This window comes from Mchenga conophoros, linkage group LG20, assembly GCF_057382185.1.
Source record: "Mchenga conophoros isolate Kocher_MC1m ecotype Shallow Benthic linkage group LG20, M_conophoros_male_GT1.1, whole genome shotgun sequence".
In the NCBI taxonomy this organism is placed as follows: Eukaryota; Metazoa; Chordata; class Actinopteri; order Cichliformes; family Cichlidae; genus Mchenga; species Mchenga conophoros.
This window is the reverse complement of record NC_140545.1, coordinates 32,063,025-32,089,584: the sequence shown is the minus strand read 5'-3', so window position 1 is coordinate 32,089,584 and position 26,560 is coordinate 32,063,025. Positions and strand designations below refer to the sequence as shown.

General features: G+C 41.6%; 1 protein-coding gene across 1 annotated transcript in view; it reads left to right on the top strand.

Moving 5' to 3' along the window:
* plxna2 (plexin A2) overlaps nt 1–26,560 on the top strand; it is a 160,919-nt gene that overhangs the window by 74,609 nt on the left and 59,750 nt on the right. The window contains exons 5-6 of the mRNA XM_085261099.1: nt 17,046–17,146; nt 25,893–26,016. Of these exons, the coding sequence (XP_085117225.1) occupies nt 17,046–17,146; nt 25,893–26,016 (225 nt within the window). The remainder of the gene's footprint in view (nt 1–17,045; nt 17,147–25,892; nt 26,017–26,560) is intronic.

Below are 26,560 nucleotides of genomic sequence, written 5' to 3'. Positions count from 1 at the left end.
TAATAGACCTTAAAAGACTTAGTGTTTCCAGTGAAATAGTGTCCCTCTAATTGCTAGCTCTTTATAAGGATAAGTGTGAAATTCCTGCTAGCATGACCAACTGAGGGATACTGAGCTGGCTTGTAAAACAGACTCGTCTTTCATGGACAGACACACAGTCCTCCCCCTATAGAGGCGTTCAGCCATGTGCTGCTGTCACTCTCCAATACACTCTTGGCTCTTTAGCAAACATTAAACCCCCTCAGCCTCCAATCCTTGTATTCCATCCTTCCTCCCTTAGCCAGCTTCATATATGGAACAGCAACATTACAGCTCACAGATTATCAAAAAGAAAAGAAGACCTCTTTTCCAGGCCTGGCAATTTCCTCCAGGTACTCAGCTGTGAAATTTGAAATCCATGCATGAATTCTTTCTTTTTTTAAACCTTTTTTTTTGTAGGAGGTGTGCTCGCAACCTGTTCTAACACCAACCTCCCCCATTTCCTCCCCCCTAGATTTTTCTGTTTCCCCTACTTCCCTTGAACCTTTGTTTGGCTGGTGTGGTTAGATTAGGTGGAAATGGGTTCAGTGGTTATAACGACAGGAGTAAATAGGATTCATTCACTTCTCATCCAAGCTGAGATTAGCTGACATGCTACTGGCTCATTATTAAAGAAGACTTCGGTGCATGTAGCACACACGTGTGACATGGAACACATTGTAGCTAATAACAAGCAATCTGCGTTTGCTCTACTATAGATCTAGCTTCTGCAAATTTAGAGAAAGCGACTAGCAGCGATTTTGCCAGAAAGCCTTTTGTTTCCTAGATTTGTTGTGTCTCGCTTTTTGCAGACTCAAACACATATATTAAAAATTATTCATGAAAAAAAAAATTATGAAACACGGCAGCGAATGCTTCTAGCCCAGCTCAACACGCTCTTTGTTTCCCTAAGTCTCTACAACACAGGTGGTGAGTACAAAGAGCGCATTCGATAATAAAGCTTGAAATAAACCAGCATTATCATTTAGGTACATATCTGGACTTTCCTGTTGGGTTTTTTTGTTTTTCGTGACTTGGTGAGAGTGAGTGGGTGTGTGTTTGTATGTTTCCCCAAATGTTCTCGTCAGGAAGCAAAAGTTCAAACCAAAAAATTAATACAGACCAAAAGCAACATGAGATATTAGCACTTTACTGAGCTTCTTTCCACACCATCTTTCTCCCTTCTCATTTTGTCAGGAGGGGGTAACAAAAAGGGATTCTGGCATCTACCTCAGCAAGTGCTGCCTTGCACATGGTCCCTTGACCCCGTGTTTGCCCCAGGGCAGTCTAGCTAGCACACAGCTGCACGAAGATGATTCAGGCGTTTGACTCTTGACCTTAAATTGTTTTTTTTCCCCTCACCAATCTGTCTATCTATGACTTTCAGATAAAGAGTCCCAATAACTTAACCGTATACCATTACAGCACAGAGGAAAATGATGAAGTTGCTTTTGGGAATATAAATCTGCTGTTATGCTGAATTCAGTTATCATTGCTATAAAGTTCTGCAGCCATCTCACTCCCCGAGTCTTTCCTCAGTCCCATTTGAACACAGTTCACTTTCAGAAAGCAGAATGCTGAATATTTTCCTCTGCTACCCCTGAATGTGCAACTCATTTCCAAATCCCACAGACTGTAAGAATAGATTTCCCTCAAATGTTCCTGAATGTTGCCTAATTCCCAAGTTGTATGTAACTGGCTATTGAGCTGCATGAATATAAGTTGGTTTTTTTTAGGATCTATTGTACCTAACTTGACTTCAACTGAGATTAAATGAGGACTGTTTTCTATAAACAACTGACAAAAAACAACAGGTCCTTTATATGTTTGACAACAATGAAGAAGATGGGCATGAACAAATGGTTTGTAAACTGTCATCTCATGGGCCTTCATATAGACTACATATCTACATTTGATCACACCCTTAAGGATGATGAGGGAGGATTTAGCTTACAGGTGTCTGTTTTTCACCAGACATCTCTGGGACGTCGTGCTGTCAGTTAGACAACAGACACTGGCCTTGATGGATTGGCCACCATGTTTTATCTGGGATGTAAGCACAACAGCGGGGTCAGTTTGGCAGCCATTGGAGTGAGGGCCAGCAAATTAATTGCATGACTGCTTACTTACCCAGGTGCTCCATGGTTTGAACAGGGGCCTGGAGCTGTAGCTTAGAAGCTTGAGCTTAGATTCTTAGCTGCTTCCCTGACAGCTTCACTTGATATTGACACCTGGACAAATTAGGATAAATTCCCCTGTCAATACAGACATCCAATATTATTGATGATGCCATTTAGCTTTTCATTCTGAAGAAACTAGTTTCAACACTGTCTCTCCACTTGTCAAACTCCCTTGATCAGAAGCTTTGTTGTGTATCCATATATGTGTCTGTTGCATGCATGTGTTGATTTCATTTCCTTTTAAAATAATCTGACCACAAGTTATTAGATTTAGTTATAGCTGCCTTAAATTAGCACTTTCGCTACCTTTCTTGCACGTTTATTATTTATCATGTGCATTAGTTTGCACATTAATCATAATTACTGAGTGTCACTGTAAACCAGGCTGATTTTCACCTGCTATCCTGTGATCGAGACTGTAAAAACCAATTAAGTCATTTAATTGGAGCCTGACTGGCACATAGCTGTATTGGGCTCTATATTGGGATCTGCCTATATGTTGACTGATGTGAACTTTAATATTACAGAACCTAATGGAGAAAAAGATACTTGGGACCAATTTAGACATAGTTTCAGCAGTGCCTGCAGCACATAGAACAGACCAGGCATGATGGTTGACCAGACAGTGCTGAGTCAAGTGGAAATTTTAATTTAAGCTACTATTGAAATAGATAAGTACATGTGATGATTTGTTATCTTCATGACACTGCAAGTAAAAAGAAGGTGTTTTGGCTTAAACTACCTTTTCAAACAATATTTGATGTTCCCTTATTTCATTTCCCCTTTTCTAAACGTTACATGCATGCGTGTTGACACACATTCACATGTTTGGTTTAATAGACGTTTCTTTTATTGTTTAATCTGTATGCAATGTTATTAAATTTTTTGGTCAAAGCTTGCATGAGGTCTAAGGGTTGACTGACTGCATCAGACTGAAGAGACGTCTAGGGCTGGGCCATATCACACCGTTCACGGTAATACCGGTATAATGTTGGGCAACGATAAGAAAATGAAATATCGCAATAGAATATGGGTAAAACGCGCACGCGCAGTGCCTTTGTTTTCATGCAAACATGGCAGAAAAAGCATGGCGGCGACAGAGAATGAGAAGGGCGAAAGCGGATCGTTGAATGAAACGGATGAACCAGAATTGGTTTGTAAAAATGCTGCAACTTCAGTGGTGTGGAACTGGTTTAGCTTTCGTCCGTCAGCTACACAACAAAGCACTATTTTTGGTAGAGCATGCTAGCGGGCCGTCGTTATTATCATCGTGTTTTTTGGAGAATAAGGCACACTTAAAATCAGTCCTCTGATTTTTCTGAAAATCGACAGTGCCCCTTATAATCCCGTGCGCCTTATGTATGAATTCTGGTTGTGTTTACTGACCTCGAAACGATTTTATGTCGTACACGGCGCTCGAAAATCTGTCAAATGGTTTAGTACGACTTTACTAAGCTACGAAGCCGCACCACTTGATTAATATTTCCGCATTGTGTGTGTATAACCTGTTTTTAAGTTTTGTGGGTATTATACATGGTTATGCTGAGGATATGTCGGCCAATTTCCACTGGAAATGCCTTTTGGTTAAACTGTCAGCAAGGAATTTGCATTTGCACCGTAAAATTTTTATATAACTTTAATGCACATAAAAAACAGCTGCTTGTTTAAGTGAAAATACATTGATGGTTTTTGGGGTTTTTTTTGCACTAATAAAGTTGTGGAGTTGTAAAGTATTTTGTCTAGTGTCAGTTATATAGTCAGTTATGTCGTTATCGCAAATTTTCTAATGTATATCGTGATAAATATTTTTGATCATATCACCCTGCTCTAGAGACACCGTTACATAAGTCAGCTATTTCTTTCTCATTATGACTTTTTATGTTTGTCACCCTTTTTACTATGATCTAGAGATGTTTTACACGTCTGAATGTCAAGCCATGCTTTCTCCGTTTGCACTAGCTCACCTAACAAAGGCCCCTCATTTGCATTAGTCCCTGAGCAGGCATTGTTAATTGACTTAAGCTAGGATTAGTGTTAATCAGGTTTTGTGCCCTGGAACCATTGGCCAATCCTAACCTCATTATTTGATAGCAGCACACGTCCTGTCAGCCCCCATCAAGCTGTTAATTAATAGAAGCACACCAGTGCACCCCAGCCTGCACTCCCTCTCATTTTCCCCTCTCCCACCCTCACATCTTAGCTCCTGCTGTGTCAGTGGAGGTCAGTATAAAGAAATATACAGTACCGTGTAGCTTGATCTCTGTCTAAGGTGAAATAGGCGAAATGCTCTGCAAATGAGTACATTTCTAGACACATGTGCATACCTATGTCAGGGCTGTGTATTGCTTTGTGATCATGCATGTCTGCACATCTCTGTGCCAGTTTAAACCTCGTGGCTGTCTCCCACCCCAACTCCTCTGCTGGCGACATTCACTGGCCCTGTAACATAATATGAGGTAATAAGGGTACCTCATCCTTAGAGACTCTGACATCTCTGCTTCTGCTTCTCTGCAGTCAACTGCTGCTTCCATAATAGCCCAGACCAAAACGTTTTTTAAAAAAATCAGTTGAACCTGTTCTCTATGTGTAGAATCTGTACTTACACTTTGGTGCTGATTGTGAGGAAATCTTGCAAATTTTTTCAAACAGACAAACACATATTTGAGGAGGAGAGTAAATTAGTGTTTTACAAAGGAAGCTAATTACAAATATTTAGAAATAAACATTCAAAAGATGAGGCCAGTCGAAGGCAGAAAGTCCTCACTAAAGGTAACCTTGAGTAGCACACTTATTCTTGAGCTTGTTGAAAGCCCCTTATCATTTATAAAAATACTGTTTATCTCTGATTAACCTCCTATTTCAGTCCTAAGTTGCTTCTGTTTCTTTGTTGTTTCTGTTTATTTTTGTCTCACTGTGCTTCCATTTCAGAGGATCCACCTTTTTGAATTTGTGTCTGGGGATTTTTGTTTTTTAACTCATGAGTGCATATGTGCCTGCACACTTTGTCACTTTGGAGAATGTGAGCTAAAGTAACAGTCCAGCACCAATCCTGCCAGAATAATCAGCTCTGTAATTAAGAGCTGTGAGTATGTCAACTGTCTTCATACACCCCCCCCCCCCCCCCCCCCCCACCCTTTCTGTCTCTTTCACTCTCACTGTCTGACTGCCTCTATAATGGCACAGCATTTGTCTGTTTCCTCCCTGCGCCTATGCAGAATGCTCATGACATTTATTGTGAAACTAATGGCAGTGCTTCAGTCCTCCTAATTGTAGGCTTTAATTGCAATAATTATTTACAAGCCTAATTAGAGCCTAGAGAGTGTCAGGGAGAAACAGGAGTGCCAGTTGAAGGAATCACAACAGGGTTTGTCAGGAACCAGGCAAAGAGTAAAGTGAATGTGGTTGCATTGTTTGGTCTATAATTGGGGAAGGCAATGTCTGGAAGTCTTGCGTACTCCCGCTTTTTCGCATTTTTTGTTTGGTTTTTTTTAACATCTCTTGGTTGCCTTTTTTCTTAGTATTCTCAAAGTGTAGTGTATTGTACATGGTTTTTGAAAGTGAGCCCACACATGACTGGATAACAGCAGGCTGTCCCCTGCACTGTTTTAAAGGTGCTTATATAGAGGTCTCCGGCTGACTCTGTAGACTGAGCTTTATTACTTGAGGAAGGGAGATACTCTTTTTTTTTTTTTCCCTTTTTTTTTTCAACACTGCCAGCTGCTTTGTAAGGGGTGAAGAAGTGTGTATGTGCACACATGTGAATGCATTTACATTCATTTGTCAATGAGTACATGTGTTGCTGTTTGGGTTAAGTTAATTTACCACAGTTTGGCGTAGTAGCTCAGGAGGTCCTTTGTGTGTGTGTCTTTTACTGAGTGATGTGGCCATGCTGCCAGGCCTGCAATATGCTCTTTGTCTGTCCTTCACAAGGCCAGTCTTAGTAAACAGGCTACAGCAGGAGAGTGTCTTTTTTTTTGATGGGTTAGCCATGGCAGCTCAACCCTTTCTTCTCTTTCTTTCCTTCTGTTTGCTAAGGTTGTGTAACACATTCTCAAATTTTTCCTCCTTCATTCATCCTTTTCTCTTCTCCTTTTTCCCCCTCTCCTGTCAGAACAGCGTCCGATGGGAGAACTCAATCCCACACTGCCATTCTCCTAACCCCTGCGGCTCACTTTGACAAAACTGTCAGCCTGAGCACCAGTGATGGATGTAGTATTGTACAGTGTGGGTTTACGTTGGGATATGTGTATTTATGTGTGACAGTTAGGGTGTTTTGTGATGTTAAAAGAAGACTGGTACCCTATTTCAGACTATTATTGGACAGAAGAACAGCATTATATGCATGAAAATCAGTAAATATAACATAAAACTTACAAATGTGTACTATTTTTATTTACTCGTATTCATCTTTAAATCCACCTTGAAGAACTTTAGATGGGTGGGCCTGGAAATGGGAATTGTAAATTATACCCCTCACAGAGGAACTTATGTAGCAAATATTAAAGAAATAACTTTCTGTAACACGCACATCTTAATATACACAAAAACAGATGACTATTTCTCTGACTGCTCAGACATGTGCAGACATACATTTTGTTAAAGAAAGTAGATGAATGTGCAGGGAAGGGTTCCCTATCTGTAAGGCAATATTTGAGGAGAAATATTAGAAAGAGAACAGGCAAGATAAGACTAGTGATTTAAACAGTATGCCTGCTGACAGCCTGTTGAAATATTACTCTTTTTGGTGACTTGTAAATCGGATATTTGTAGCCACAAAGATCACATATTGGTAAAAGATAAGATCATATAGTGGCAGTCGTAGGGGATTTTGAGTAGGGGAAAAAAAAGTACTACAACTAAAATTGGTAACTAAATTGAATCGCAAATTTTGTTACTTACACACTGAATTTAGGCGGCACCCTGAGCTGTTTAAACTTTATATGTGTAACCAAAAACACTATACCTCGGAGGCAAAACGTTTATTTATTTCACACTTTCCAAAAGCAGCTGGGGAGCAGTTAATTTTGGTTGCACAGAAGCAGCTGTCTAAGAATCGAGGGATGGGAGGGAGAAGGAGACAGAGGGTAGAGAGAGAAGAAAGACGAAGAGAGTGAGACACAAAAGCAGTTTGGTCTCATTATGTTGATTTTTTTTTTCTTTCTTTCCTCTTCTGCCAAACAAAAACACCCAGGCACCAACGAAGATCACTCACTGCTTTCTTTCTCCTTCGCACCAGAGTTTCTTTATAAGCAAAGCTGATGATTTTCACTCAACTGCAGACGCGTCTTTCGCCCGAAACCTTTGTGTCTGTATTTTCCTTATAGACTCAAATTGAATTCAATCACAAGCACTATTACAGGTCCTAAGAAAGTCTTCCAGCCTCAATAATACTTCAACATATGAACTCCAGCTGAGGAGTGTTTTAGCGTGCGTTTTACAAATGCAAATAAATACACAATCCATATGTGCATGCATGCATCTAGATAAAGATACCTATACGACAAAGCTATACACACACACGCATACACAAACATTGGCTGGGGTTGCTATTCTTTACCACCTGAGCCTAGTTATCAATGCCTCCCACCCTAATTTGGGTACAAACGCACACAGACCCACATGCACAGAAGCTTACCCTTGTGCACAAGCAACAGCCCAGAGAGCAGTGGGGTGTAACCAAACCCTTCATTTGTATGTACATCATGTACACTGGGAGAAATGCTGAGACAAAGAGAACAAACATGCTCACATGCATGCACGCATAGACACACACACACTCTTGCACACAGAGGCACACACGCACACAAAATCTAACACACTCAGACATGCACTGTGGAGTACCTCTGTGGATCAGAATTCATTTCTGTCTGCTTTTTCCCCTCCAAATCAATACCCCCGTCGGTCGACAGACAGCCGTAAGTGTGCCAAGGAGGCTCTGTTGCCTTCACACCCTCCCCATATGCGCACACATGCACACACACACATACACAGACACACTCATGGTTGTTGATGTGTGATGGCCTCTGCTGCTTCCTTATTAACTCCTCACATGCTGACTGAAGCATACACCTCATTACTGGCTGCATTGACAATCTGGCACCCTACTGAGAGGCACTCACACAAGTTGGACTTGGACAGACAGGCCAGAGATGGATCGAAAGACAAAGAGGTACAGTGAAGCGACCAATATAAAATAAATGTGACATAGATGAGCAGTCCAGACAGGTGGGTAAAAATAACGCAAAGCAGGTAGAGTGAAAGGCAAGAAATTGCATTAATAATGGCTGAAGCTTTGCAAAAAGACATTGTGACTTTTAATCATTAAGGCTGACCTGGAAAGATGCAAGTGTAGGATTAAATGTAGGATTCACAAAAAAACATTTGTTAATGTTGATGTAAGTATCACTCATAGAAAGACGTTTATTATATATGCATTACTTTCCTCTCAGCTGCAGGTTAAGTACACTTGATCTGAATCTTTCACATCAGCCTTTTTACCTGAATTAACTAAAGTTTTTCTAATACACTGGTAATTTCATATCATATTATTACTTCACTTGACTGCTGTTCCAGATAACCTATACTGTTAGTATCAGTGAAGACTCACTGTTTCTTAGTGGTTAGTGGCTTAGTGTTGCCATTTATGAATACAGTTTGTCAAAAATGTGCTTTCTAAGTGCAAACCCTCTAATTAACAGGCTTCATTTACAATATAATGCAGAAAAACTTAATTCCTCATGTCATCACTCTCAGTGTCATATCTGTCTTTGCATGAGTACACACGCTCACACATGCACACTCAAAAATATTCTTTGGCGCTTTCACAGCTCCCTGTGCCCATTTCTTAAATGTCAGTGTGGGCCTTTAAACCAGTTGCCAGTGAGCAAGCATAGTAGAGGGGGGCTGAGAGTTCAAAGTGGTCAGGCAGCATGGATGTAATTTCCTCCTTTTAGCCTCCTGACTGAATTACTGAGCAAAGAGGCCACCTCGACTGGGAGCTGCAAAGGAGAGGGAACACTGGAGCGTGGAAGAGTGTGTTCAAGGCAGGGAAAAACATAAGGGAGGAGATGAGAAGATAAGTGAAAAAAGACAGTAAAGGGTCAGGAAAAGAGCAAGGGACTTTAACATAATATCACCAATATCAGTCCTAACATCTTTATCTTGTGTAAAAAGGTGCAAATGATACGTGGAAAGAAGTAACAGCCATGCTGGTATCATTTGCAATGCTTAAGATTCAAGTGATCAAGTGAAGTTGTTAAGTCATGCACAAGTAAATAAACATATTTTTCCCTTGCTAGTGTTTTGCTAAGATTATTAACAGGCACAAAATCAGATTTCTGTCAATGCTTTTAGTTTTTCAGTGCAAGTTAACAGTGCTGAGGGCATGAAAGCTGTTAACATTGAGAGCTTCAGTGATCTACAATATATGCAAAGCCACAGTTGAGGTACAAATAAACAGTAGAAAAATACACAGGCTTTTGGAACGAGCCAATTCCCCACCTCTTTTTACCCCAAAAGAGAATTGAAGCCATACATAATTGATACACTCCCAGCTGTATTGACTGGTTGTATTTTTCGTCCTCCTCACTGGTCGATTCCCTCACTCCATTATTTCTACACTTGCTCTCTCTCCGCTGCCTCACAGGCCCCTATGACTCCTCCCTCTAGTCCTCCAGCCTGTAATACCTAAACACACACTCACAAACACACATAAACAAAGATAAGGAGGCAGTCCCATCTCCCTCCTCCACTGTCCGATTGCCCAATGCCCCATTTTGCTTTTGAGACACACAGTTGTCGGTCAGTCCAGGGGATGCCTGCAGAAATCCAATGCAATGCGTGCACAGCTGTATTATGTATGTGGTCTGTTGAATGCTGAATTAATACTAAGTCCATGTTTTTTAGGGGGTGGATTATGTTTTTTAGAATAATTAGACCAACCTGTATATGCTTATTGTCACTAAATGGTAAATGGCCTGTATTTGTATAGCGCTTTTCCTAGTCCCTAAGGACCCCAAAGCACTTTACACAACCAGTCATCCACCCATTCACACACACATTCACACACTGGGGATGGCAAGCTACATTGTAGCCACAGCCACCCTGGGGCGCACTGACAGAGGCGAGGCTGCCGGACACTGGCGCCACCGGGCCATCTGACCACCACTAGTAGGCAACGGGTGAAGTGTCTTGCCCAAGGACACAACGACCGAGACTGTTGGAGCCGGGGCTCAAACCGGCAACCTTCCGATTACAAGGCGAACTCCCAACTCTTGAGCCACGATCGCCCCATAAGTCTCCTCCCAAAGGGATTTAATCATTTAACCCTCGGATGGTCTAAGTCAAAAAAGGAACCCAAAAGGGTCCCTTTTTTATGGCATTTAAATTGGGTAAGAGAATTATCCGGATGTATTCCTAAACAACAAACACCCAAACAGTTATTCTAAGTTAAGAGATGCTAGGTGGAAAGCATTAAACTGTATTATTACCACTTTACTTATGTACTTATTGTTCCTGGGTTAGCATTGACACATAATAGACGTTCAGCATCAGAGTTCAAACTGCGGTCAGTAGGCACACGCTTGACCTGCTCCTTCCCTTTTTTCCTGCCTGGCAGTTTGTCTCCTGCCAATCTGTTACTACTTATGAGCTGCCAAGGGCCACGCCTCCCCAGGACCGAGGGGCATGAGAGGGCTAAAGACCTAATGTGGGGTAGATATTGATGCTGTTTGATATAAAAAGGTAACAGTATTGTCTTGATATCCACCTTGGCTTAGTTTAAGTTCAGAATAAGTTAGCATGGCCATCTTTGTTGTTGTGTATGGATTCCAGTCCCTCTTTTTTTTATCCATCTTTTTATTATTATTAAATCCAGCTTTGTAGTGCTGCAATGTCTTGAGTTTTTAGTTCACTCAAATCTCTGAGCATGGGCAAATTCCAATAGTTAAATAAGTGCATGTGTATGTGCAAGCATTTTCTTTCTGAGTAGGTGAATACACACACATAAATAAGGAAGTGGATTCACTGAGAGCGCTGGCTGTGACAAAAAAGGTTCAAAGCTACCAATTTCACACCCAATCATTTCTGGAGTATGGAAGATGGCTGCTTGTAGATGAGGCATGCTGTATCATTTCATTTTGTTGGAGTCTTTTCTACTGTGGTTAGCTTTTTAAAATCAATGACTAATACCTACTCTGAATGTTATTGCGTTTACTTCAAAACCAGTTAGTTTGAAAGCCACCCAGTATAAAAGGGTCTGACCTTCATAAAAACACTAATACAAAATAGTACCACATCTTCCACTGAATCCTTCCTGTTTTTATGCCTGTATCCAGAACCTTCTCTGCATTAATCCTGTAGATGGCTTTTTAATAGATGTTATACAGTGGGGAAAAAAATCAATGTTCTGGATTCCTACACAAAATGTGTGTCTCTCAAATGAATTGTAACAAAGCCCTCTAGCATTTGTAACAATAAAACCAACAAACAAGCATTCTAAAAGCAGTTCCTTTCAGAACTGAACAGCACGTGTGTAGCTACAGTGTATCTTCTTAGTGGTTTTTTTTTGTTTCATTTGTTTTTTAATGCACAAGATGTGGAGTATTATTATGCATCGTTATTATATTCATATGTAGCTGTAGCTGTAACTAATAGCTTTAACACATCTGCTCTTGGAATGCTGGGTTTAAGCTGTCATCAAAGCTTCCAGCTGTTGTGGTATCGTTGCACAACTCAGCTCAAGGCCACCAAAGGATCAGATCTTGTCCACCCCCAGCATCCAAGAGCATGCCCTCATTTTGTCCTTAATCACGCTGGGTGTAATTGGTGAGGGTCTTGATGCCTGATTATCCTTGGAACAGCCATAATGCATAACCCCTCACCTCCATTATCAGGTCCAGCCATATATAGGATGGATGTTGATGATTAACATGAACCATTGACCGACCTCGGTGTAAGACTGCAGAAGAAGTGAATTATTCTCATATTCAGTCTTAAAAACTTCTATAAAACAAGTTGAAGTCAGAGGGGATGGGTGAACCTTTTTTTTTTTCATATGCAAACTTGAGAGAATGTGAATCCTCGTGGGTGGATGTCAGTGAGCTAGAGGAGATGGCTCTGCCTAGAGAGTACAGTGGGCAGATTTTCCTGAGTTGAGGACAAGAAGACCAGTGGGAGGAGGACAGGGTGAAACAGAAGCAAGGAGATATAGCTGCTGTCCTAAGGAAGAGTCTCGGCAGGATTACTAAAGCACATTAAAGGGTGGCCTGTCAGGCAAAAACGGCTGAGATGTCCTTGTAGGTAGCCTGAATACAAGAAAAACTGGCTGCGGGGTCACTGTGAGAGTAAAAGACCCATAAGCCTGTATTTTTCATATGTTTTCATCTATTTCAGCTACAAGTATTTGCTCTGCTTTTGAGCTTTAGTCATTAAGCTGGCTCAAACTGTTTCTCTGTCTCACTCACACACATACAATTACACACATAAACACACACACAAGCAGACACACACTCTCAGATACACTCCTCCCATGCTTACCCTCATTCGCTCTACTGGAATGGGTATTGTGTTCATGATCGATGTGCCTCATTCCAGTGACGTGGCAGCCTGGCTAACTCTCATTAAAAATGGATAGGGTGTAGAGGAGCCGCCAGTGTGTGTGTGTCTACATGTTTAAAAGGAGGTGTAGGTGGCAGGAAGTCCCAGAGGTGCCAGCTGTTTACCGTGCACTGCTCAAGGTTTCGAAGGTTGGAGGGATTATTGGTGGTGGTAGATGAAGGGGGGGGTCCTGAGGTCAGAGCCAGGGCTGTTACCTTGGTAACAATTGCAAAATAGCTTCCTCTCCATTACTGGTGATGGTGGGATTTTTCTCTTTGTGTTGCTTTCTCTTTTTTGCTCAGCCTTGTGAGGCACATCTGGCAATACAGAGACTTGGTCCCATCAGAGCACAGGGCAATGGGCTGTTTCTACTTTACTTTGTCTTCGTTTATCTTAAACCCCCCCCCTCCCAAAAAACTCTTCTTTTCCATCTTCTCTTCAAACTCTGCTCCTGTACTGCCTCCCTATCCATCACGGAAGTGCAGTGCATGACTTGCTCCCAGGACAGCAGAGCAGAAATGGAGTCACCATTCATTCTTAGTCACGGATTGTTTGGAACAGATGAGACTGTTCCTGCTGCTCTCTAATCAGCAAACACTGTAAGCCCCACTTGGGTGCCACATCCAAATGTTTCTGTCCCCTGTTATACTCCAAACAGCCTGGCAAAACACATTGGTTTGGGTTTTTTTTAGTAATCCTAAAAGCAATGCCTCTTTTACTGAATACCACTACTTCTGTTTCACTGCCACCAGACTATCAACTGTCTGTTTTTTAGGAGGTTTTTTGTCTTGAGTGCCACTGCAGCAAAAATAGTTGAATTTTATATTTTATAATCATACATAACAAAAGTTCACAATGTTAGTGGCCTCTAATGGCAGCAAGAGTTGCCCAGTACAGTTCACAAAAAAGATGTTCGGTGACGTTAACAAATAATGCCCTTCTCAGTCCGCTGCAGTTGTATAATTTGATGGGTTAATAAAAATTTAGTATTTATACATAAAAGGATATCCTGATGTTAAGGGTGGCCATTAATAATGCTAGCCAAATCTGTAGCTATACTTTCCTGTAAACAAAAGCGCTCTTCTATTATAATAATGAAAGCTGAAGTCTTTTTTTTCAGCGTGAGGCTTTGAAAGAGAAGAAGCTGTTTTAACCTTAGACTGTGACTGTCAGTCACCCAGGTCGCTCCAGTATGCAGCCCTGCTGTAGCCGCTTTGGTTGAATAACCCCCTGCTAGGGTCATCTTAAGCTGGAATTTTATTAGCATTCATTTGAGTAGCGCACAGTGCATCTTTACTGACAATGTTCAGTTTACCTTATGGGTCAGCTGTGGCTATGAATGTGTTCTGGGAACCTAGAGGAAGAGAAAGTTTAAGGCATTATTAGATCACATGCAGGACTCTTGGTCTTCTTTGAAAACACAACAACAATCTGCACATCCGTTGCAGCGTTGTGCACGTGTGCATTCAAATGCGCGCGCACACACACACACGCACAGACTCACAGTTGGAGAAGGGGCTTCATTGTGCAGCCCTGCTGTTTTGAGTGACTGTAGTGTGTGCTGGGCAACAGCTGCTGTGATCCCCCACTACCCTCCCACACCACATTCCCCTCACCTACACTCTGTGCTACTGGCCCATGCTGGTCTAAAACATCAATACCCTCGCAGCGACATAGACGCGCAATATTTATTTACAACACACATTTACAGTGCACATGAGTAGTCTCTTATTTTGTGTGCGTTTTTTTTTTTTTTTCACTTCTCATCTTTTTGTTTTCTCTTTACCTCCCTCCCCTTCTTTTCTTATTATTCTCTGGCCTTTTTGTTCTTCAGTCTGTACTGTATCAGCTGACAGCCTTCTGTGTCTGTCAGTCTTTAAACACTGCTCCATAAGGGACACCCTAAGCTCCCCTCACTATTCTCTGACTTTCCCCCACTGACAGCTGTCTCTACAGTGTAACCCTTTCATGGGTCTGGGCCTCTGTGAAAGTAATAGTATAAAGTTTCAGCAGCCTCATGCATGTTTTGAGAAGGATCTGACGACTTTCTGTGGTTAAGAGAGATTCAGAGGCTTTGCGATATATACACACACAGACTGAGTTGCTGCTTCCTCAGCCAAGTCTAGTTCCTGGTGGGCTTGTTTGTCATCGGTTGCAGCTTCTGCTGCTGATGTGACCTCGTCTGCAGCTCATTACAGCATGCCACCTGTTTGTCCCGAAGCTAAGAAAGACACACACACAGACACACACAATAATAGAGTTTGTTGAATTGACAGGGGGTTAATCTAACTGGAGTGTCCATGGTGGAACTGCCACACAAACTGTCAACTTCCCACCGTGTCAGTGGCTTTCTTTGTCCTCTGGGCTTGTCTTTCTGTAGGACCAGGCAGACACTATGATGAGCTTCTGAGTAGCAAGCACTAAACAAAGAAAGAAAAATACACACTGGAACAGGTGTAGCTCACAGGTTTTACAGCATCTGACAGGTTTGCTGACTATAACTTTTCAGAATCCATGCAATAACAGATGCATGTTTCAAATTTTACTGTCAGCTCTTTGTAAATTTTCAACACTGTGTACCATAAAAGACAGGATTTTGATGAACACCCAGCTGTTATTTCTAACTGACAGTTAATTCCAGTCCATGGTTGCTAACAGCAATTATTATCACCCAGTTGTGAGTGATATGCACAGGGTCAAAAAACACTTAAAAGGTGCTATTTGCACCCTTAATTCGATCCATCACATTTTACAGAGGAGTCACTTATTAGGCATTGGTGTGATCCTGAGGTTTGCATCTGAACAGGGCAAACACTGTCAGAGCTAGCACTTATCATCCAACACGCCACTTGCCAAGAGACTGAAAGACATACAAAACTGGAAATGAATCTGTGTCAGACTCTAAAATGAACTGATTCAGCCCCCGCTTTTCTTATGCCATTTTCATCTGCTGAGCAGTATTGAGGTTTTCTGGCTTCATGTTACAGTAGATGTACATTTACAGGCGGACACCCACACACACACACCAGCGCACAGAAACCTTTGACTCTGAAGCCCTCCAAGCTAGACAGAAAGAAGGAAGGTCGTTCGAGACGGCAGCACCACATCAGACAGACAACTAGATTCAGATGCATAAACACTCATGCTCTTGTGTATATAAAACCTACCTGGAGATAAGTGTGTGTTACGTAGGCCCAGATTGTGGTGCACACTTTGGCAAACAAGCTGTGAAGTTTGTTCTTCTCTAGTGTGTTGTGTTTACATAGGTTATGGAACATCTCAACCCTGAGTAAAACAATATCAGTCAAATCAAGTTCGTACAGTGAGCACTAGGATATTTTTTTATTTTATTTTTTATGCGACTCTACTCAAATAGCACTGTGTGGGTTAGTGTGTGTGGGTTAGTGTGGTATGGGGGTGTGTTTGGTTTCCACTGGAAGCGCTTAATCATATCTATTGTTGCTGACACTTTCAACATGTAATACTGAAATACCAATTTTATTCCCTTGTCATATTTTTAAAAAAAACATTTACAGTACAGCTTTAATTGTTACTTTCCAGTTTTAACAGTCATGCCGCAGGCCTCTACTTTTTTTTTAATAACATTGATAATTTCAAAAGTTTATCTTTTCTTTGTTTATTTTAGATATAGTTATAGTTATACTCTTCAATACACTTGACTCTAACTCTCTTCCTAACACATTTTACACTTGTGTCATCAAGTTGTACTTTGAACGCTCTCTTGAGAAAAACGTCTGTCACTCGTCCATGTGTTGGTGTGTTTGCACAGGCCATACCTAGGTGGACAGATGCCCTGGTGCAGACAAAAACCCATTGATGGCAGAAAAACAGATTTGTCTTGCCAACTGATCCCAGCTGTTCAGTAGTTTTTATGGCTTTAAGATAAAGGCAACAGTTGCTTGGGCAGTTGGCATCTCACACATCAGTATACAGAGGCGTAGTGTAGCCAAACATTTTGAGGCACATCATTCTCTGCAACAGGTCCACAACAAACAATAACACTGTTTAATAGGGATGGAGGGGTAATGGTGCGTGTCACATTATTACATTTCATAACATAGATTAACTGTGTCAAAACATTGCACATTAATTAATAGTTTCACTGGCGTCTGTCTGTGTGGGACTGAGCATGCTCACACACAAACACATGCATACTCAGAGATCTTTGTTGTACATTTTGTAACGCTTTTCTGGCTGCACTGAGACAATGATGTTTTAATGTGTTTGCAGGTTACCCAAGTTCCCATCGAGTCATGTGAGCAGTACGGGACATGTGGAGAGTGCCTGAGCTCTGGGGATCCACACTGTGGTTGGTGTGTTCTTCATAATATGTGAGTATCCCTGATTAGCTGTCATGTCTATTTGCATCCATATGCCCATTTTCTACCAGTTATATGTATCCAGAACATGAGGGCAGTTGTCTGCTGTTTACCATGCACCGCTCCATATTTAGTGGTTTGTTGTGTTTGTTCATTTTTTTTCAGTTCAGACAGATTTTGTTAGATGTCTCTCAAAATGGCCCTCACTTTGCCCACGCAAAGGCAGACAGGTTATTTTCCTAATGTTTGTCTCTGATGGGATACAGTTTAAGGAAAGGAGACAGCATCTGACTGAAAATGGATAATTGTGCCTCAGAGATGGTTCAGAGCTTCTTGTTGCTGGCATTGTCATTGCAGCTTTATTCTGACATGACTTGATATTTACAGGAAATGATGCCATTCATGTTATATATGTTTGAATGGAATTTAAAAAGACAGGCAACAACAGACCAAAGAGATCAATCAGAAAGTTTAAAGATCAGAGAATACGCATAGAAAGCATGAGTGACACCTGCTGGAGCTCAATAATTACTGCAACAAAATTAACCTTCAAAATGACAGGAAGAAGGGAGAAACGGATGCGGGAAAAATATGCGTGTGCATGTATTCATCTGAAAAAGCAACTGATATGTGAATATTTAGATGAAACAATGTAAAAGAGTGGAATACAGACAATACTGAACAGTAAAAAAAAGCTGAAAGATGTTCAGCTCTGACTCCCTCTCCTGCTTTGTTTCTTAAGTACACAGATTTTATTGGAGTTTTTTCTTAGTTACTGTGTCCCCATTTGAAGCCCCCCTAAATACAGACCCACTCTGTAAAGGTATAGCTGGATATTTGTGTGTGTGTCAAAGCACTGCTGCAATCATCATTATCATGATGGCAGCCCCTGCAAAGTGCACTTAAAGTAATTTACATCACTCCAAAGCTGGGACAGGACAAATAATTGCCTAGCGACAAGGTAATTCAGCATGTGCTTGCAAAGAGCAGGAGGGGCTGACGAAAGCTCTGTATTCTGTGCAGTCTGCGTGCCTTCACACAGGGATCATTTAACACAACATAAGCCTCCATGCTAGACTGCTAATCATATGCTTTTGTGTAGGTGTGGTAGGGGATAGAATAATTCACGTTGATAGGAATCTGAGTCCACTGCATGTAAAAGGTGTTGGTCCTTAAAGGTGAATGGCTTTTGGAAGCCAGCTGTGATGAGGGAACAGCTGTTTGGTGTTTAAATTGCTTCTCAAGAAAATATGTGAGGGCTTACGTTTGAGTGGGTTCATGCATGTGTCAGTGCACATGGGGTCGATTTTTATGTACATGCACAAACACTCATGTGGATCACTGTACTGTACTGTTGGGAGAAAAGGTCAGCACCCTGATTTGCGTAAGATCAGCCATCTGTCCTCTCAATACAGCGAACGGTTTTGCCACCTGTCTCTGATCCTAATCCCCCTTTTTCTAGCCTGACCCTGCAAAGAGTATCGCAGGACCCCTGTCAGCTTTAGCTATGCTGCTGCAGAGAGGAAAAAAGTTACTTGGAGAATGGTTAGCTTTTCTCTCTGTTGCATTTTCAGGCCTCCATATGGTTCTGCCTACAAATGTATTGAAAGAGCTACGATTTCTGCAACAGTTCTAACGTGAAATATCGGTTTTGGTGCTTATATCCAGCTTCTGCATGATAAACACAGCATAAATACCTGGTGAAAAAAAAGACAGATGGTTACAAAAAAGATTCTACAAAGTTTACAATTTGTCCACCTTTTGGCAAAGGTGGCACAAAAAGAAGATGCAACAAACACTGAAGCAAGTATTTTTTGAATATGTCTTGACATAGCATTGCCTTATTCAGCCTGTTCTTTCATGCACAAAGCCGACGTGCCACCACTCACAATTACACACCTCTGTCAACACAGCAGCTCATATATATACGTCATCAGACAGGGAAACCTCAGAAAAAGCAGAAAAATGTCATCTCGTGTTGTTAGCTGCAATGAATTATGAGTGTTGCTTGAGTGCTTAGGAGATGATGTAATCTTGTCCACTTCGACTACTTCATCAAAACACCCACTTATTAACTGAAAGCCAAGAAATTTGTACAGGATTTTAAATGAAACATACATAATTGCACAGCATAAAAAGGATAACAATTATCTATAAACCAGTTTGTGGCTTTAGTGTAGTTAGCGTGGTGACATGAATGCACAATATAACTGACAATTAAAGAAGATATTTGTCAAATACCACTAAGGAAAAGCAGCTGCACCCTTCTGGTGAAGCACCCCCCTCATCCCAGACACCCAGAAATTAAATTTCTTGCCAGCCTTCTTTCTTTCCTCAGCTGTGATTCCTCTTCCATCATCCCCCGTTTCCCTCAATTTTTCCAATTCTCTGTCATCCATGTCTAAGCCATTGTTGATTTTGTGAAATTATCTTTCCCTCTTTCCATGTTTGCATCTTCCCCACTACCCAAATAGCAAAGCTAGTCTCTAAACTATTCAACTCTACTGATCTCCTCAGCCCAGTGTGGCTCACTGCTGTCTCCTATTTAGACACTCTCCCCTCTGGAATCAGCCCTTCCACACTCCAGAGATGGTTGGCTTGCCACATATAAACACCCCTTGCTTTGATCACCCTCCTCCTTCCTTCTACAGCTGTCATCCACGATATCCATCCTCTTTTCTTCTCCAACTCCTGCCCCGCAACCCACTACTATTTCCTTTATGTTTGCATGTGCATGCTCATTGAAGTGCGGCATTCTAAGGTGGCTAATTAGGAACACGGAGAGACATTAGTTTGGCTAGCAATGATGAGGAGGAGAGAATGTTGCAGAGGGAGAGGGAGGCACTGAGATGACCAGAAGTGGCATTTCTGTCTTCCCTGTCTTTCTACTCTCTTTCTTCTACCTCTGATCCAATGTGGTGTGAGACTCTAAAGTCCTTTAATTACCAGCAGCTGCTAGGCATTCACTGAATGCACGAAGACCAAAAAGGGAAAAAAAGAGTGAGGATAAGAATGAGCAGGGAAGAATGAAAGAGGGAGAGAGTGTTTGATGCTCTCGTACACTCATCGGCCGACAAAACGGAGCAGCATTTTGATTGCTGCTCAAAGGGAGCTCATCATCTCGAGCGCTCTTCAGTCGCTGTCCTGTGAATGGGTAGTTCAGCCTTCGTCTGACCACAATCCAAAAACATGGCGTTATGGTGATGCTCCCCTCCCGCCCCCTTCCCTCTCCCTCCCTTAGCCTGCATCTCGCTGCTGTTAGATTAGCTCTCTAATCATGCCCAAAAGAGGCTTTTCCATCTCAAAATGTCCCATATCACTCCGTCTCTTTCCATCCTCTCAACTCACTCCAACATTCCGGGAGAGGCTGAATGGTTTTGTTGAGATTTGTCAGGATTAGTAACAAGTTTGAGTTATGTCCAAAAGGGTACCAGGTTCAAGGTTAAATTTTTTACCATTATAGTATTAAATAATGTTTGCAGTATTACTAATGTTGTAATCAGTGACTGGTTGCGGTAATGTATTATAAGCATAAGGAATTCCGTTCTCTGTGTCAAAATGAGTGTTTGTTGTGAGGGTGACAGCTTAAAGGGTAGAAGTATAGTAGACTCCAGCAGAGAATGAGTCAGCGTTTTATTCTGAGTAGAATAATATGTCACTACTACACGGCATTAGTGTCTGACTGTATGTGACTAATCCACCCAAATCTGTTTCAGTAAACCACAAAACAGTTTGGGTCAGGTACCTGCCTGTCTACCTGTCTAGCAGTGGATCTATTGGGTCCTGTGGCTCAGGGAATGGGACCTCTCTGGACTGGGCTTGTTCCTTTGCATCCTGTTGTTGCTCATTTGAATCGTGACCTCGGACGTTTGGTTGGCGGTCATGCTCGGGAATCAAATTTGACTTTTTAAGCTGTTTTTATGATGTAGTAGTCCATATAATCTTCCTTGGGAATATTATTGCCTTTGGGGGGTTGTGAATGGCCTGCAACAGTAGGTAACACCCATGCAAATATCAATACCAAAGGCTTTCCAGCTGGGCGGTACAGTGTAACAAGAGGATTAGTATTATTTACTTTTCTGTCATTGGTTTTAAAGTTGTGGGTGTTCAGCATATATTGAAGCAGGAAACATCAACCTAGAAAATAGTCATATTTGGCGTTGCATGCATGTTTGCTAAAACACACACACAGACACACACACAAAACCCCACAAACTTATTTCTTAAATTATTGTTCCCTAGTTTATGTGGCATGTTTATTACTTCGCTGCAAATTGTGTCACCCAACGACCATAAAATTTCCTCTAATTTCACAGTGGCAACACCAATTAGACTAGCAATGAAAATGGCTGCCTCAGTCCATTGTGAATGTCAGATTGTGTGTCTAATGGCCAACTCATCAGCCAAAGCCTCAGTTAGCAGTCAGGGGGAAGCTGCATCCATCTTCCCAATTGTGCCTAATGAGATATCGATCACAAACATGCAGATCTATCGATATTTCCATAGATTCCTAGCAACTAGAGCTAATACAGGTTGGCAACATGCAGAAATACTGCACCAGTGTGTACAGTATATGTAGGCAGGCAACATATTATACAGTTAATGATCCTAACAACCTACTGTGTATCTCTTGCTTGCTCATTGATTTTCTTTTTGAGATGCTTCCGTCTCTGCAATGCTTCCACTGACTTTTTCCCTTTTTCTCTTTTGCTCTCTGCTCAGCCCACACAAGAAAAGCTATAGCTTGAGCTGAGCACTGAGGAATGGTCTCTTTATAAATTCTCTGGGTTTGCATAAACCTTGACATGTTTGTTCATCTGACCATGGGTGCTCTACTGTTCTTGTTTTGTATAAACACACTGAATTTACACCACAGTAGTTTCAAGATCTTCAAGATACACTGAATGAGATGTGGTCTTGATGTGTTCTGGGTCCTTTGGGCAGTGCCCTGCTGTGACATTATCAGTCACCACTGGAGACAGGCTAAGAGCTACAGTGGTTGGTTTGACCCCTGACATGAACTCTGGGTTTCAAAGTACATGTCAGCCAAAGCCCTGAGGAGTTTACTATTTCCCTTTTCACTTCCTTTAGTACTTCTTGAAGTTTAAATGTATTCCTATACTTTAAAAATGGACCAGTAAGAAACAAATGGACTGGATAAGTTCAAGTGAGGATAAAACACTGAAGAAGGGGTGTGCAGCTATGTGTGTGTCACACAGAGAGCAACCCAGCACAGTACAGCACAGCCTGACATATCCCTGCTCACCTACTGAGTCTGCTTTTCATATTAAGAAGCCAAAGACCCAGTGCAGTCAGCCTTTATGCACATTTACATTAACAAGTTTATTTGATGAAGCACACAGTCCCCAGTCTAGGTTCCCATTCAAAGCAAATCCTGCCAGCAATTCTCTAACATTATGGGTTGCCTCTTAAAACTAGTAAAGCTTTGTTAAGCTCATCAAATATTCAATATACATCCAGTTAAGTCTCTCTGTACATCCTTTATAGCTTCCCGCTGTACTCCTTTCCCCAATCCCCCTGCCCTGCCACCAAAGCATGCCTGTTGTGCTTTTAAGGAAGGACGGCAATCTTTCCCGGTGGCCTGGCTCTCCTCCTCTCTGCTGTCAAGACCATAGTGTGTGTGCATACGTGTGTTTATGTTATTATTCGATGCTGTCTATTAAATGTGTGAAAGATTAAGTGCAAGGCACTGTATGCTATTATGCACATGTAATTTCCAGAGGGTTTGAGTATACATGATTTGTATGTGGCCATGCCCTCGTATGTGTCTGTTTTAGTTTGTATGCAGGGATGATGCTCTCTACCAGTCGTGCGTCTGTGTGTCTGTCAAGACAAGGTGGAGAAGAGATGACGGTGTAATTTCCTCTCCAAGGCAACAGAATAAGATGCAGACATTGGTGGAATGGACCCCAATTTCTGGCGTCTGCTATCCTAACCCCTACCAACTATAGAAATTGCTTCCTCGGCCAACACTACACCTTACACTGTACATTAGATATAAGTTTCTAAAAGTGAATTAGATTGCATATACTATGTCAGATTTACACCCTGAACAACGGTGTAGCCCGAACACACTGCTACAGTAGTAAACAATATTCTCCACTCAATTTTAGGGTGCATTTTAGCAACTCACCTCCCATGGTTGCACAAAATGGGACTGCCACTCACAACTTCTTTTGTATTCTGCAGAAGACTTGTTGATACCAGAGAGAGCTAATGATGGTGCATGCAGCTACTTCAGCACCCTGGACAGGGCTTAAGGAGCCTAACCAAAATCTGACGCCGCTAGCTCTGGCTGGAATAAAATAGTTTTCAGTTGCTTATTACAGGAAATTGAAAAAGATAAACATATTTGTCCATCTTTGCATATGGAAGATGTGCATTAGAGAACACTTGTTGTATGAAGTGATGGGACACTAAGCATGAGTGAAACTACTGACTGACAGGAGAAAAAGGGAGATCTACAAGGCAGGAGGTCAGAAGGGGGAATATGAGGAAGGCAGGATTGTAGTCAACACTCAGTGGCATGCACTTCAGCTAATGAGAGAGGCAAGGGGTCAGCTTCTAACTACACAGAGATAATGGCCATCTCCTGAAACCATGGCAACAGCTGCCATCCTGCACGCCTTCCACCCCCGCTGCCTCACCCCCTTGCTGCGCTCTCATCTTACTTCACCCCACTGAAATTAATTTTATTTAAAAAAAAAAAAGAGAGAGACAGATTCACATTGAGGAAAATCAATGCAGAGCTTTTTGTCAGTTAATGACTGCCCAGGTTTTTGCATCTGTACCCATACAGCTTGGAGACATGCATAAAACATCGTGCCGCAGCCCACACCTGAAAGCACATTAAGTATCATTTTCTCCTGCCATTGTGAATGTAAAAGAATCACCAAATTGCAGGCAGAGTAATACCTTGCCTAAGAAAGGTGTACTAATTTCAACTTGTATTAGAATAAGACAAAAAGGAGTGTCTTGGGCCGATAATAGCGAGAGAGACGGAGGGGAAGAGAAAGACCGAGGCAAATGAACCAGCGGTGCGGTCAAATGTGTAAAATGAAAAGGTAAAGTAAGAAAAAAACCATCAATATTAAAAAGTATAGTTACCAAAGTAGTGAAGGGGAAAAGCAGGTGATCATCATCAAAAAGTGCTGCAGTGACCCTCCTTTCCCAGTGGGAGATTTCTCACTACTATAATAATTCCACACTTTTCTGCTCTCTAAATTCCCTAGGGAGTGCTTGGAATATTAGTGTGTGTGTGTGTCTTGGTGTGCCTAGTAGTGTGGACTTCTGACAACATAATTGCACACAGAGGCTGTGGATGAAGATGTAGCTTAGAGTCAGTATATGTGAGAGTATGTGGTTAAGAAGCATGATACGGCGCAGAGCACACGGTGCGGAGCACACAGTGCAACACACAACACACACACGCACAGAGCAACCAGGAGAGAATAGCAGAGCTTGTAGTGGCACATCAGCACCATGGACAGCAGCTGACCCTTTAGAGTCCAATTAGAGCTACTGTGACCAGTCAGCCAGTTAGCCAGACACTATAACTGGGTTGGATAAGGATAGAGAGGCTTTGGTGTAATGGGATGGAGAGACCGCACAGTTTTAATAAGTGGTGGGAGGTGGCACAGTTTTAATGAGAGATGTGGCAGTTTCTTGTGATACTTGATACGCAGTCTGACCATTAAGATCTCTTATGAGAGAACGCCTTGTAATTTGTACTAGTTACATCTACAGAGTTATGCTGAGATTGAAGGAAGCAATCTAGCTGTGTTGTGCATCCACTTCTGTGCCACCACTTGTCGCTGCAGTTTATTGGGAATGCATAGCCAGTCACCTACATGTTTATAATAGAGATCAGCTGTTATTAATGATGTGAGTTTCATAAGATATCTTTGAGAATGAGCTATTTTGTAACTGGTTTTTTTTTAACCAATCCAATAAGACAGCAAAAATGTTTAAAATAATTTTTCAGCCTGCCATCTGTTTAGCGGAACAAGAGAGAAACACAGTCTGTTAACAGCAACATAACTTGTAGCCAGAATGTAGAGCATGTCACATTTACAGCCTTGATCATCACAAAATAAACAAATCTGGATGACTAACACAGAAAAGCACAAAACAAGGAAAAGTGAGCAAAGAAGCCCCAAGGGTTTGGTGTGATTTTTATTTTTTTTTGTAGGTTATTACTGATCTGTTCAGATGTCCTAAAACAAGCATGGGAAACATCGAAAGGTGGATGATTATGGACTCGTAAGTGCCCATATAGTGGCTGGTGACAAAAGTTGGCTATTAATGTGTTGAGACAGTGACAGTGTCACATCTCCCTACAGCACTGCTGCGGGATATTTGTTTTATTTCTGTTACAGCATTGTTTAATATTCCTTTCCCTACACAGTCTTCACCATCTTTGACAATCCTCATGCTTCCTTTCTTCCGTCTGTTTTTGGAAGGAGTTTAAAATTGTCACAATTTCTCATTTGCCCTCCAGTCATAATTGTTACATTATAATTGTAAGTTTCATTTTCACATATTTTCATTGCACATCCCTTTGGCGGCACTTTTTTTTTCTTGTAACTTTTTATTCATGGAATAAGTTGTTTTTCCTCTATTTCCTATCATATCCAACGCGCATATTTTTTTCAGTGCTGTATAATATCACTGATGGCATTGAAAAGCAAATATCAGTAACTTCTTTCTATCTCGGTCCTTTCTCCTCTCTGTTCAGATGCTCTCAAAGGAATCGATGTGAACGTGCAGATGAGCCGTACCGTTTTGCTGCTTCGCTCAATCAGTGTGTGAAGGCAACCGTGTATCCAGACAGCATTGCAGTCTCAGAACCTAGCGTACATGTAAGTCTGCACACAAACAAACAAGCACTCGCTCACACATATGCATAATCCTACACACAGTATACAACATACCTGCAATATCAACCACTGCTTGCAAAGTCAAAAATGAAAAATTAGCTGCTATCTACGTATTTCCAACCCACGCAACAAAAGCAGAAGTTTTTAAACGATCCCACATAGCTGTTCATCTAGTCTTGAGTTTGGTTGATGCATAAACATTAGATGGGAAGGTTCATAAGGGCTTTACGTGGGCGTTTCAGCATACATATGCTCACTTTTTACAGAGCAGTCAATATGTGTGCCAAGACATGTTTGTGTGGGTGGGTGTGTAGGCGTTAAAGTTGTCCGAGTGCAGTTGAGTACAGTACAGTATTTCTACACGGATTCAGTAAAAGCACGCAAAGATCAACAGTGAAAGGATCTGCCTGTCCAGATTCTGGAGATTGTTGTACATCTATGCACAATCCACACTATTAATGGGTCATTTTATGCACATCCTGTTCAGAAAAATGTCTTTGGTTTGAAATGGTATGAGATGTAAGAC